The sequence below is a fragment of the Panthera leo genome, chromosome A1, assembly GCF_018350215.1.
Source record: "Panthera leo isolate Ple1 chromosome A1, P.leo_Ple1_pat1.1, whole genome shotgun sequence".
Lineage (NCBI taxonomy): Eukaryota > Metazoa > Chordata > Mammalia > Carnivora > Felidae > Panthera > Panthera leo.
Window position 1 is genome coordinate 178,548,147 of NC_056679.1, and position 13,816 is coordinate 178,561,962.

The following is a 13,816-nucleotide window of genomic DNA, read 5'->3' on the forward strand; positions in this document are numbered from 1 at the left end:
CTCTCAAGTTCTTCCTGGGGGAGCTGAGGCAAACAAATGCATTTGTATTATAAGCCTGTGAACACCACAGGAGCACCTGCCACAATATAGGACACACAGAGGGACTGTTCCTGGACGGACGTCTCCTCTTCCTGTGTTCTATGGGATCTGGTACTTTCTATCCTACTCCGCTTCCTCCCTACCTCCCCTTTCTGCCTGCCTTTCTTTCTATACTGTCCTTCTTACTTCTCTGTGACCAGCAAAGTTGATTTCAAAACCTGGAGTGGGCCTCCACTTGTCCTTGATAAAGCACAAGGGACCATTGAAAGGGAGCCCATCTCCTCCCTCACCTCCTCCTCCTCCCCCACCTCCTCCTCCACATTCTCCACCTTCTCCTCCTCTTCCATCTCTTCCTCTATCACCTCCTTATCTAGCTTCTCCTCCACCTTCTCCTCCTCCACATCCTCCTCTCTCATCTCTTCTCCTTCCATCGCCTCCTCCTCCTCATTCACCTCCCCCTTTCCCATCTTTCCCTCCCCCACCTCCCCCTTCCCCTTCTTTCCCTCCCCCACCTCCCCCTTCCCCATCTTCCCGTCACCCATCTCCTCCTCCCCTGTCTCCTCTCCCTCCATCTCCTCCTCCTCATCCTCCACCTTCTCTTCCTCCAGCTCCTCTCCCTCCTCCCCCTTCCCCTCTCCCTCCATCTCCTCCTCCTCCTCCTCCCCCATCTCCTCCTCCTCCAGCTCCTCTCCATCCTCCCCCTTCCTCTCTCCCTCCATCTCCTCCTCCCCCATCTCCTCCTCTATCTCCTCCTCCATGTCCTCCTCTTCCTTCTCCTCCTCCAGCTCCTCCTTTCCCTCCTCTTTCTTCCTTCTCCTCATCCTTCTCCTCCTCCTCCTTAAAATTAAAAACAAAGTTCCAAGAACACAAAGAATAACAAGATTGATTTCACGACCTTTTGAGACTGTAGGAGTCACCCAGGAAACTCATTGGTATCGCTGCTCCCAGGCCTCCCCCATGTAGGCTCTGATAGGCTAAGTCTACAGTGAGCTGGTAATCTGTGTTTATAGCAGGTGCACCCATGTAATTCTGGCAGTCAAGCTGGTCGGGATTCCCTAACCAGGGCTATCCCTCTTATTTTGCTGCTGAGGAACTGGAGCCTAGGGAGGACAAATGCCTTGCCGCGGTCATCTAGTAGGCACTGCTTATGGGGCAGGACGTTGCAGTCAGACTCGGGACAGAGACCCACACTCTGTCTTCTAACATCACCAGGAAAGGCCTGTGGCTGAGAAGTCAAAGACTGGCCCCCATCTCGCAGCAAGCTAGGGCTGCAACTGTGCTGGAAGCACCTTGCTACAAGGCTTGACTTCCTGTCAGACGGTTCAGCCCCAGTTTAGCAGCCAGTTTATCCCTAAAACAAGGCAAAGCAGAGAGAATCATGTCTACCCGCCACCCAGCCCTGCTGCTGAGTGAGGCCTGGCATTTGTGGGGAGGAGGAGGAATGAGTCACCTCCGGCCACTCACTGTCACGTGGTTCTCTGAGGGTGTGAGAGTGGGGGACAACTTTGAAGGTTCACACACAGCTTCCACACACCTGCCCTGTCCGTCAGCACTGCCACCTGCCCACCCGCCCCTCAGTAGTGGTCCCGGCTGGCTTGGAAGGTGACCTTTGATGCCTGTCAAAATAGGAGGACCCTGGGAGCCCATGTTTTGCTGCAAGCCGGCCGGGCGGGCCCTGCTCTGCTCTCTGTCACCTCTTTGCAGTTCTTCTGTCAGGGCCTGCGGTTTGACATTTCCTTCCTTAACCAGTTAGAGCCCCAGAAGCCTCTAGCCTGGCTGTTAAAGATACTGGTAAGAAGAGACACCGCAGAGAGCAGGTCTTTTCAGGACCAAAGCAGCTGTGTGGGCTGGTCAGAGCCTACCAAGCGCTGCTGGACGGGCACTTTGAGGGGCGGCCTAGTCCCCCCTTCTTCAGGTCATTGCTGAAATGTCACCTCTGTGGGGAGGCCTGCTCATTTTCAATTGCAACCCCACCCTACCCGTGCATTCCTGCCCCCTCACCCAGCCCCCATCTCCCTTGCATGTATCTATACACAATACTTAGAATTTCACTTCCTTAAATGTTCATTGTTTATCCGTCCCTCTCCACTAGCACGTAAGCTCCGTGAGATCATGGGCCTTTGCTTTATTCAGTGAGGCTTCTTGAGCTCTCAGCAGAGGTGCTGGCACTCTGAAGGCCCTCAATGCATATTGTTGAATGAAGGCGTGCCTGCATGGGAGTGGCTGCTGTGGCCACCACTGCCGGACCCGGCCAGGAGGCAGGGTACCAGCAAGCCTCCCCCTGTGGCTCTGTGGGAGCCGTCTGTCCCACCTGTCCGACGAGGGTGGAGAGGGACTCCCATCAGCTTCTCAAGATAATCGCATAGAGGAAGCAAAAGAAGAGTGTCACAGGTGCTCCGGTGGCGTAATCAGGAGGCCACTGTGAAGTCCCCGCCCCTGCTTTAAAGCATCTCCCCAGTCGGGGCAGTGTGAAATCCCAACAGTGACATTACAGTGGAGGACGGAACATTGCCCTCTCTCCTCTGTCCTCTTAAGTCCCCAGTGTGTTTATAAAATTTATCCTGTCATTCTAATGAGGGAGAAGGGCTGAGAGCAGCAGTGTCCTGGGACCACAGAGAAGCGGGGGTTGGGGAGACTGGGGGCATGATGAGGGAAGCAGGTGGTAGTGGATGCTAAGGACCACCTTTGCCAACTTAGCTATTTTGTTTTAGTCCAAACTAGTTACCTTGAGATGGTCACTTAACAGAAGGAATGTAGATACTGGCTCATTCTTGGATGGGCCACAGGCTCAATCGTGTCGGCTCCTGGGAAGCTTGTAGCATAATGAAAATTAACACAAGGTTGTGGGATGTTAAAAATATGCTGCCCTGGTAATCAGGGAGCCTGGCTTCTGGGGCAGATGTGTTTTCTGGGAGGGGGTGGCTTTATCACTAACCCACTCCTTTGGCCAATCCCTTCCTTTGTCTGAGCCTCTGTGGCCTCATCTATAAATTTATTTATTTATTTTTGAGAGAGAAAGCGACAGAGCGTGAGCAGGGGAGGGGCAGAGAGAGAAGGAGATACAGAATCTGAAGCAGGCTCCAGGCTCTGGGCTGTCAGCACAGAGCCTGACGCGGGGCTCGAACTCACAGGCCACGAGATCATGACCTGAGCTAAAGTCAGACGCTCAACTGACTGAGCCACCCAGGTGCCCCTGTGGCCTCATCTAAAAAATGACATGAATTAGATCATCTCTGAGGCTCCTCCCAGTTGTCCCCAAATCTCTCAGAAATACTGAACCTGTTTACTAATGAGGGCTTTCTTGGTCTCAGTGGTGGGTGCAAAGGGAGGCTGGAGTCTCCTGTACTGGAGATTTGAGAGACCCCACGGACTGGACACTTACTGCTAGGGTGTGCTGGAGGTGCAGTCCTGTTTGTGAAAGCCCTCTCTGTTCTGGAGTTTGAGGATTTGCTAGCTCCCAACCCCCAAGGACTAAGAGTATCTCCAAGGTTCCTGGCCGAGGTTGGTCTCGGGACATGGATGAATCAAGGAGTCTCCCACTTTGCAAGATGTGCCCTGACTGGAATTGCTTCTCCAAATTTTATGAAAATCCATGTCACTGAGGAGTCAGAGAGGGGAGAATAAAAGGAGATACAGGCCAAAGAACAGCTCACCAGGGCTCCTGTCAAGCTCTGTGACAAGCAGCTGGTTCCTCCAGGTATCAGATGGTTCGAGGGTTCCTGGAGGCCTGCCATCACCACAAGGACATTAAGCCAACCGTCAGGGGACCTCAGCCCCAGGAGCAGTAAGACAAGAAAGTACACGGTAGTCGTGTCCAGGTGGCAAGGCTACAGGATTTCAGAGAAGGGGAGCCAGGTGAGAGCTGACTAGTCTTCACAGAGGGTCTTTGAGCCTCACTGAGGAGGTGAGCCAGCACAGAGGGCCTCCTGCACAGGAGCAGCGACTGCAAGGGGATGAAGTTGGCAAGTTCTGGGAGGAAGTGAGGAGCAGAGGCCCCTGCAGAGGGGACTGGCTGGAGGCCAGAGGAGGCTGGTCATGCTTGGCCAGGATGTCTGAGATTACGCAGATAAGGGAACTCCAAGACTCATGGGAAGGTTTGGCTGGAGGGACAGAGGATGATTTAGTCACCTTATCTGTCATTCATCTCCTAGGATTCTCAGTAAGTTAAGTCAAGAAATCAACAAGAATGAAGAAAGAAGGAGTATTTTCACACGCAAGTGAGTGGGGAAGCCAAGGGCCCAGTGTCACTGTGACCAAACCCAAAGAATTTCCAAACCCAAGCTGAACCTTAAATGGAAGGCACAGGACTGTTTTTGCCCAAATTTTTGATATGTGACACTCCTTCAGTCCCAGGGGCTTGAAGCTGGTGCCCAGGAAGGGATGGAGAGTTTCCCTTCTCTGACTTACATCCTGCCCCTGGGTCTGGGACTTCAGGGAAACTTCCCCTGGAAAGTCAGACAGTTACAAGCCCCCAGTTACACCACCAATGTGACTTTGATCGTTTCCAGAATTTTCGGACAGCCTGGCCCGGGTAGCCAAGCAACAAGGACACCAGTCTTGGGTGGGGAGACATACCCCCTACTGGGAGCTGCTCTTGTAGGGCTGGACTGAGGGAAGAGGGAAATGCCCCTACATCAGCAGCACCATTAATGCAATGCCATTTGCCTTTGCAGACCCCAAGTCCAGCGGTTTCCTGAAGAGACAGGTAAAGGTGTCAGGGCTAAGAGTGATGCGTTGGGAGGTGACAGATACTTCCCTTCTGTCTGCTGGTCTTACTCATTTGCCTGCCAGGCAGTTCTCACTCAGAGAGAGGTTTGGGTCCAAATGGAGAGCAGGAGAGATCTTACTATGCCAGGGACCTGGGTTTTGGCCCCTGCTGAGCTGGGACCCTCTGCAGATCTAAAATGAAGAACTCTGTGGCGAGGCATAGGAGGACCCAGGTTCTGACTGAGCACCTGAGCGAAGCCAGTGCCCCTGCTTCTGGGTCTTTAAAGCAGTTTTCAACTGTTAAATTGTACCGTGTTACAGGGCAGATCCCTGGGCCCCACCCAGTCCTGCTGAATCAGAGGCTTTAGGGATGGGTCCCCAGTGACTGTTACGTAGTGAAAGGTTGAGAACAACTTCTTCCCTCTGGTAGAATGAACTGCTCAGGTAGAAACTCTAGAGCTGATGCTAAACTAACCCCCAGGTACATCGAAGGTAGGATGGAAGCCTGGGATGGACAGGGGGGTGAGAACACATCAGATGGGGTGCTGCTCTGCCTTTTTTGCTAAAGGCTTCCTTTGGTACTGATGATGGTGTTATCTCCTTTCACAGAATGCCATGAAGAAGACAACGGGGGCTGGTCATCCTTTGTGAGTACAGTGTGGGCTCGTCTTCCACCCTTACAGAAATTTCCAGAGCACCTTTGTAATAAGGAACTAACACAATGCCAAAACGAGCAAGGCCTCTAACAAGATGCCAGTATCCCCGCTGGTGGCGGCAGGGGGAGGGCACATAAGATATGTTCTATGAAGGTCAGATAGTAAATATTTCCAACTTTGCCATTCACACGACCTCCAGCGCATCCACTCACCTCTGCTCTTGTAGCACAAAAAAAGCCATAGATGATATCGGAACAGTTGTGCTTGGCTGTGTGCCAATAAACCTTTATTTGCAAAAGCAGATGGTGGGCCGGACTTGGCCCATGGACTGCAGTTCACAGATCATACCATTATTAACTATTATCACCCCCACAGCAGGGCCTTCCCCCAACTCCCTCCCCTAAGCAGTCTACACTAAAGTAGCTTTAAAATAGCTTTTATTATAGGGGCACCTGGATGGCTCGGTTAAGTGTCTGACTTGATTTTGGCTTAGGTCCTGATCTCACGGTTTGTGGGTCCGAGCCCCACATTGAGCTCTGCATATCAGTGCAGAGCCTGCTTGGGATCCTCTGTCTCCCTCTCTCTGCCCCTCCCCTGCTCACTCTCTCTCTCTTTCTCTGTCTCTCTCTCTCTCAGAATAAATAAACATTAAGACATTTTTAAAAAATAGCTTTTCTTATAGACTTAAGTCCCCACTGGTGAAACAGAAGGAGAGAGATTTCAGAATCAATTATTAGCCTGAAAAAGGCCTCAGGGAAGGTCCAAACCAATTGGGTTTTATGTTTGAGGGGTCACGATGACCCCTTGGAGAGTCTGAGGAACTCTGGATGTCCTCTTCCCAGAACACTGCATCCACTGTCACCGCATGAAGCTGGGCTCTAGCTAAGAATGCTATTGGCCCATAGCCCACTGTGTTCATTCTACAGAGGGAGCGGCCGGGCCCAGTGGAGAACAGGACTTATGTAGAGCCACACAGCTAATTACGGGCAGGCCTGGGACCCAGGTGGCCTGACCCTCAGTCTAGTGGTCTTTCTGGTAAGCAGCTGCCTCAGTGCCTTCAGGAAGCAGATAAAACATTCCTTGTCCTGTTGGGAGTCTGGCAAAAGGAAGCACAGAATTTGAAAAATGCTAGCTAAGTCTGTGCTTTCTACATGAAGTCAAAGGAATTGGACAGATTTATTTTGTACAAAAGGGAAAATAGACCAGAGATTCACCTAAACCGTTTACAGTTTTGCACAGAAGCTGCATCTTGGCCACTGCTTGCATTTGGTCCCTTCTGGGTGGGAGCCCAGCCTGCGGCTAGTGTCCTTCACCCTCTTCATGAACAGAGGCTTTCCATGAGTGCTGCCTCAACACTCATGCGTTCCAATACATACCCAGGCCTGCACAGGGCATGGGGCAGGTGGGGTAGAGATAAAGAACCCACTTCTGTGAGCACTTCACAGCATAGATCACACATACACACAGCAGAATATGATTAGGAATGCATATGCACATTTAGGAGACAAATCATGGGGGAAACCCACTGTTCTCAAAGTGAGAGGAAAAGTCTGCTGTTGAGAAAGACCTCCAGGGTAAAGGCTGGTCCAAAGCAGGAGCAATGAGGCTGAGGGGTGCAGGCTGAGACAATCTAGGGATTCCTCTGTCAGTCAAGGGCAGTCGGTAGGGCCCAGAGAGTGGTGGAGGCCACTATTCCCAAGTTCCCTGACTCAGGGGTTCCATCCCCTGCTCTCAAGTTACAGGAACACAAAAGATGGCATGAAGACTTTCTCAGAGTTCAGGAAGATACTCAACCTCACTTTTCCTTCCCATATTTTAAAAAAATATTCCTCTATCAAACATGAACACAGCAGTCTTTCAATAGAACAATGAAGACAGTCTTTCTTAAGTCACTTAGCAAAGCTGTGAGGATTTCACACCTTTCCTCATCAACATGCGACTTCCTGCTGCTTCTTTCCATGCTGCCCTTGACTTTAGAGAACTGCCCTGGGCTCGTTTATTACCCACCTGACTTTGGCATGAGAGTGATAAGGCATGTGTTGCTCGGCAGCTGATGGTGCCACCTCTGCTTGGGAAACCATTACGGTGACTGTCCGCTTTCATGAGCTACCTCAAAGGCAACCACTCAGTCCCCAGGGCTCACTCTCCCTGAGGCCCACAAAGAAGCACACATAAAATACAACAGAAAGTTTAAAATTTAGAAAGAGAGTCTCTTCCAAAAGAGCAGCTTTAAACTCAGTGTCAGATGTCATGAATAATAGGCTGGTGTTTCCATACGTTCAGCTCTCAGCAAAGAGAATAGCACAGCCCTGACTCTCCCCTTTCAGACACAATTTAATCTGCCTTCTAATTAACAGGCTTTGGTTATCTGGTTTCCCCATTAGCATGGCCTTCAACACTGCACTAGATTATAATGAGAAGAAATGTTTGGAGCACAGGCACACTAAGACAGAACTGACAATTAACCAGCGGCATCACAAATGCTCCAGGCGTTTAGACTTCCTCTTGGTGATGCCTGGAATAAAAAACATGTTTACTCCACACAGAGCCAGCTTCTCTCACCCCTCTCTTCCAGTGTCCTCTTCATTTCTTTTGCTTTTGTCTCTTGTGCAAAAAGGTGCAGAGGAAAATGCACTCGCCTCGTGGTCTAAGGACCTTGACAGAGACCCCAAATCCACGACTTGCTAGCCCTATGATTTGTACGCCCAACCTCAGTGTCCTTACCTGTAAAATGGGAGTGACCGTCCTAGTACTGGCAGAGAGAGAGTCGATGCAGGCACATGGGTGTCACGGAGCCTGTACAAACTGGGCCGTCCCTGTCACTGTGTTGGTAGGAAGAAGATGACTATGAAAGCCCCAATGACGATCAGGAGGGGGAGGACGAGGGTGACTACGAGTCCCCCAACGAGGAGGAGGAAGGGGCGCCCGTGGAAGACGATGCGGATTATGAGCCACCGCCCTCCAATGACGAGGAGGCTCTGCAGAACTCCATCCTGCCTGCCAAGCCTTTCTCCAACTCCAACTCCATGTACATCGGTAAGGCCCTGGCAGCCCGCCCCGCCCGTGCAGCTCAGAAGTGCCCGCCAACGCCAGCTCGGCTCCTTACCAGCTGTGTGGCTTCGGGCAAGTGACTCCACCTCTCTGGGCCTCAATTTCCTCATCTGTGAAATAGGATAATAACCATACACAGACCCCAGAGCTTTGCTGTCAGGATTTTATTTTATTTTTTTTAATATGAAATCTATTGCCAAATTGGTTTCCATACAACACCCAGTGCTCATCCCAAAAGGTGCCCTCCTCAATGATTTTAAATATTACAGACAAATTGTTGCCTGTGGGGGCTGATACGGGCACTGAACTGCCACCGAAAGGTATTTGGCAGTAACAATTCATTTTGTATACTACTTAGGTACTCAAGAACGCCTCCCCGTTGCCCATCTTTTGAGCAACTCCTAGATACACGGCACTTCCATCCACAAACCGCCACAGTAAACAGAACTGTGGGGGCTGGATCCTGACTCAAAAATTTTTGAACAGTACTTAAGATTTTTCTTGTCGGTCTGTTCCTATCAGCCTGTTTCTCCCTCATTCATTCATTTTTCCATTCAACAAAAATTACTGATCTCCTATTGCAAGCCAGGCATCATTCTAAATGCTGACATTTGAAATCGTCAGGAAAGAAGACTATAGCCCTTACCTCGTGGGGCTTACACTCCAGGCGCAGTGGTGACAGAAAATAAGTCTGCGCCCACTTGCAGAGCCGAGGCTCAGAGTCAGCTAGAAAGTTGATGACCTGTATCACAAAAAGATTGGTACCACTTATCCGTTATGCCATACAACACTTTCGCCATTTTCAAGCCCTCTCACAAACACTTTGTCATTTCATTTTGTGTTTTGAAGCACACTGTGTGATATGGGGAAAAATTATCAAGCCTGTTTCATATACAGGGAAACTGAGGCCCAGAGAAGAAATGGATAATTAAGTTGTTGAGTGCCTCGTATGTGCTGGTAATGGAGACACAGAGTGAAGAAGACAGTCCTCACCCAAAAGAACTCACCGTCCGGTGGGTGAGGTAACATCAAACAAATGGGGCACAAATGACTTAATTAAACCACGATATGATATATACTGATATAGACGCAGGGAGGCAAGTGCGGGAGATAAGGCTGGGGCGCGTGCCTCGTCTGGGCTTGCTGCCCTTAGGGTATGGGATTTAAGCTGAAATTTAGCAGCTGAATGGAGTGGGGGTGGATAGGAGAAGTGAGGGTGGATATTTTCAACTGTAGGAACAACGGTGCAGAGGCTCTGAGCTGGAAGGATCCATGTCAGAGGAGTGAGAGCTGGCCAGTGAGTGTAGAGGCGTGAGGTTAGACCAGGCGTGTCCTAGTTCGGAGCCCCACTCTCTGTGGAAGAGCAATACCTCTCCAAGGCTGGGACTGTGGTGTGGCAACGGAGGCCCCGGGGGTCACAAAGTGTAAGGAGGCCCTCAGTTACAGTCCTGGCCTGGCCTTTCCTCCGCCAAAAGGGAGGGACATAGCCAGCCTATCAACTGGGCCCTGGGATACTTCAGTGGGATCCGAATACTGTGAGCTTCTGTCCAGAGCAAGTCCAAGTAACCAGTCCAGAGTCTGAGATTAGGGGGCACCTGGCTGGCTCAGTCGGTGGTGCCTGTGATTCCTGATCTCGGGTTATAAATTGGAGCCCCACGCTGAGTGTAGAGATTAATTAAAAATAAAATCTTACCAAAAAAAAAAAAAAAAAAAAGAGTCTGTGATTCCTTAAAAGGAGTTGGTGACCGGCCCCTCCCTTTAAGGGAAGAGATGAGCAAAAGGAGGAAGTGACAGGGGAGGTCAGCCCAGAGCATTTGTGAGGGGAAGGAGGGGACCCACAATCCCCATGAACCATGAGAGCCCACTTAACCCTGTCCTGGAGGCTCTGTGTGTGTGTGTGTGTGTGTGTGTGTGTGTGTGTGTGAGTGACCCAGGCAGGCTGGTGTTGACAATGGTAGGGGTCTGCGGCATGGGGCGCCCCTGGGTGTGTGTGCGCATGTGTGTGTGAGTGACCCAGGCAGGCCGGCGTTGGAACTGGTGGGGGTCTGCGGGATGGGGCCTCCAGAGCCCACAGGTGCTCAGAGCCGGGCGCAGGGTCAGCTGCTCCGGGACAATCCACACTTATCTCAGTGTGGCATTTCCGCTCTCATCTCACTGCCCTACTGCCCTTGCCTTTCCGCAGACCGGCCCCCCTCCAGCAAAGTCCCGCAGCAGCCGCCAGTGCCCCCCCAGAGACCAATGGCCGTGCTCCCTCCTCCGCCTGCAGGCCGGAGCCACACGGTAGGCCTCCTCGCTTTCTTCCCTGGTGCTGTGTCCACTCTGATCCCTCCTTTGCCAGAAAGAAGGGAAGAGTATACGTATCTTCACCCAGTGCTGACCAGTATGAGAGGGTTATATATAGGTGGGGAACATGCAAACCCCAGCATTCACAGAGATTTTCATTCTCGTCATAGTGCATCGGCATTTTCTTTTTACCACAAACAATTTAAACTACTTGTATAATAAAAGGTCTCCTTCTACTATTCATTGTGCTATTATTTCCTACCTTTGAAATAAACATAAACTGTGAAATAAACTCTGAAGGACCTGGGCTAAGTCTACGGCCCCTACTGCTATTGCCTGGGTCCCTGGCGCCGTCTCTCGCCTGCGAGACCTGCGCCACCTGCTGGCAGAAGGCGGAAATTCCACCGGTTTACAATGCAGTGAACCCAGGAGTAAAGAGAGGGGCAGCAAACCCCCTTTCCTCTTTCTTCAAGCTTACAGTCCCAGGTCCTGTAGGTCCAATTAAGAGACACCCAGAGAATTTCAGGCTAATGTGTCAATAGCTGGAAATGTGTTCTCTTCATAAGGGATCTGAGCACTTTAACAGCGGTGGCAAATGTCAAAGTGTCAGGGCTAGTAGGAGGAAGACAATGTATTTCCCCAAAAGCTCAAAAGGCAGACCACACCACCTTTGGGACCTTTCATCCAAGCATAGATGGCTTCTTCTTGTTCGTGCAGTTTTCTTGCAAAGGGGACTCAGAGCTACATTGATCTACAAATGCATTTTGCTTTGAAATCTGAAGGCATCCACCTTCACTATTGGGATGAAGAATTCACTCATTCAGTCAAAAGATTAGCCGCTAGTCTCTGCCAGGCAGTGTTCTAGCTGCTGGGAATAGAGCATGAACAAGGCAAATAAGGTCCCTGCTTTTAGAAAGGTTCAATTCTGGTAGGGGGAGGCAGATACTAAACAAGTAAACAGATGTATACGCAAGACAATATGAGTAGTAACGTGTGGTTAGGGAAGACAGAAAACCCAATAACTTGATGATGGGTGGGGAGGTAACACTGAGCTGGACAGAATGAGTCGGTGGTGACAGGAGCTGGGGAAAGAGAATTCTAGGCAGAGGAAAACACAAATACCAAGATGAGAAAGAGGGCATGAGCTTGAGATTTTGCAGGAACTACAAGAAGACGTTTAGAGTGGGAGCCCAGTGTGCACCGGAGAGAGGAGTCTAAGGGGGTTGGAAGTGAGGGCACACGGTCAGTTGCTACTGTGTTCCCAGTATGATAGGGGCCACTCGAGAGCTTGGCAGGGGAGTGACATGCTCAGTACCCCAGATGGAAGAGTGTGGGATGGAGAGCTCAGGTAACAGGCTACTATCCAGGTGAGAAACGGAGATAAAGAAAGTGAGCAGAGTGAGATTTGGGGGGATAAGGCCACCAGGACTTGTGGATGTGTCATCATGAGATACTGCCTAACATGTGGCTCTTTTTTAAACAGCCACTCCCCCCACCCCAGCCCAACCACGAAGAGCCTAGCAGAAGTAGAAACCATAAACCAGCAAAGCGTAAGTACGGGGGCCTTTCCTCTCTTGCCCACCAGAGTACCCGTTCCCTCACCCCCAGCCAACTGCCTTCTTCTTTTAATTGACTTCAGTCTTTTTCCCTTCCAGTCCCTGCTCCTTCCATAGACAGAAGCACGAAACCTCCCCTCGATCGTTCGTTAGCCCCATTTGACAGAGAGCCCTTCACACTAGGTTGGTATCACTCTATTCGATGCATTGTAACAGAGGCCAATATGTATAGAGTGCTTACGGCGTGATTTACACATGTCCCCCCGCAATCATAAGGGTACTGTAAAGCGGGACTATTAGAATCGTCCTCATTTCACAGATGGGGCAACTGAGGCACAAAGAGTTAACTTTCCCAAATCACTCACCCACCAAGTGATGGAGGTAGAGACCCAAGTGGAGATCAGACTGACTGCAGAGCTCCTGCTGTCAGCCCTGTGCTAGGCCTGCTTCTTCATGGGTGTGATGTGTACACATATCTCATTGTCCTCCTGACAGATGGTGCAGGGGGCTTCGTAGCGCAGGGGGAGGAACTGGGCAGAGACAGGAGGTCCGGGAGAGCTGTTGTCAGCTGCCTTGGCTGCTACCTAGCAGCTTACTGACCACAGGGACCATAGGATTTCAGAGTTGTCCTCTTCTTTGTCAGGTGGCTGTTCTGTAAGGAGGAACTGCTTTATAAAACTCTAAGGTGCTATTCAAACATAAGGATTATTTATTGTTGTACACGTGCAATTGATCCAACTGTGGGTATCCGACAGTCCTTTTCCTCCAGAATTGACCTAGAGTGTTCTTGGATCACAGCTACCTCTAAATAAAGCTATTTTCAATTCAATTCTAAAACTTAGCTGCCATTTATTGAGCACCTACTATGGGCCAAGTGTTTTACCTACCAAAAATAATTTACCTACATTATCCTCACACCAACCCAACAAAGGAGGTGTATTATGACCCCTGCTTTGTAGATGATGAGAGGTTGAATAATTTTTCCAAGTTTACATAACTAGGTTCAGGATTTGAACTTATGTCTTTCTGACTTCAATGCAGGGTGCTCTTTTCTACCGCATCATGCTGTAGTTGGAGACCCTGGATTTCCCTTGATATGGGTAGGGGGTCCTGGGGAAGGAGCTACAAGCCTTGAGGGACAAGGAGCCCCAAATCCCAGCCCCACTCAACCTTCCTGACCTGCACTCTGAGCAAGGCATTTAGGTTTTTGTAACCTAAGGTTCCTCTCTGTCCACAAATGAATTTCAGTTCTTGGATATGAGGCTCCTGCTTGCTGCTTTTCCCTGAACTGCACCACAGCTCTGATGACTCATGCGAAACTGTGTGGGTTACTTGAGTTTACAGCGGTCTGCTGCACAGGGCTATTCAAATTATGTGAAAAGGAAGAGAGATTCAACTTCAGTCTCTAGGTGTGCTTACGACCGTAAGTCAAAGCGTCAGGAGAGTGAAATACTGACATCAAATCCTTCAGAGTCACCTCCTGAACAAAGGTTATCTTTTAAAAAGATTCTTTTTTTTAATTTT

At 50.3% G+C, this 13,816-nt stretch overlaps 1 protein-coding gene across 1 annotated transcript in view; it reads left to right on the forward strand.

Annotated features, from left to right (window-relative positions):
- Positions 1-13,816, forward strand: part of LCP2 (lymphocyte cytosolic protein 2) — a 45,727-nt gene that overhangs the window by 15,559 nt on the left and 16,352 nt on the right. Inside the window, exons 4-10 of the mRNA XM_042947001.1 lie at positions 4,191-4,256; positions 4,713-4,744; positions 5,356-5,393; positions 8,237-8,438; positions 10,636-10,733; positions 12,220-12,286; positions 12,392-12,475. Of these exons, the coding sequence (XP_042802935.1) occupies positions 4,191-4,256; positions 4,713-4,744; positions 5,356-5,393; positions 8,237-8,438; positions 10,636-10,733; positions 12,220-12,286; positions 12,392-12,475 (587 nt within the window). The remainder of the gene's footprint in view (positions 1-4,190; positions 4,257-4,712; positions 4,745-5,355; positions 5,394-8,236; positions 8,439-10,635; positions 10,734-12,219; positions 12,287-12,391; positions 12,476-13,816) is intronic.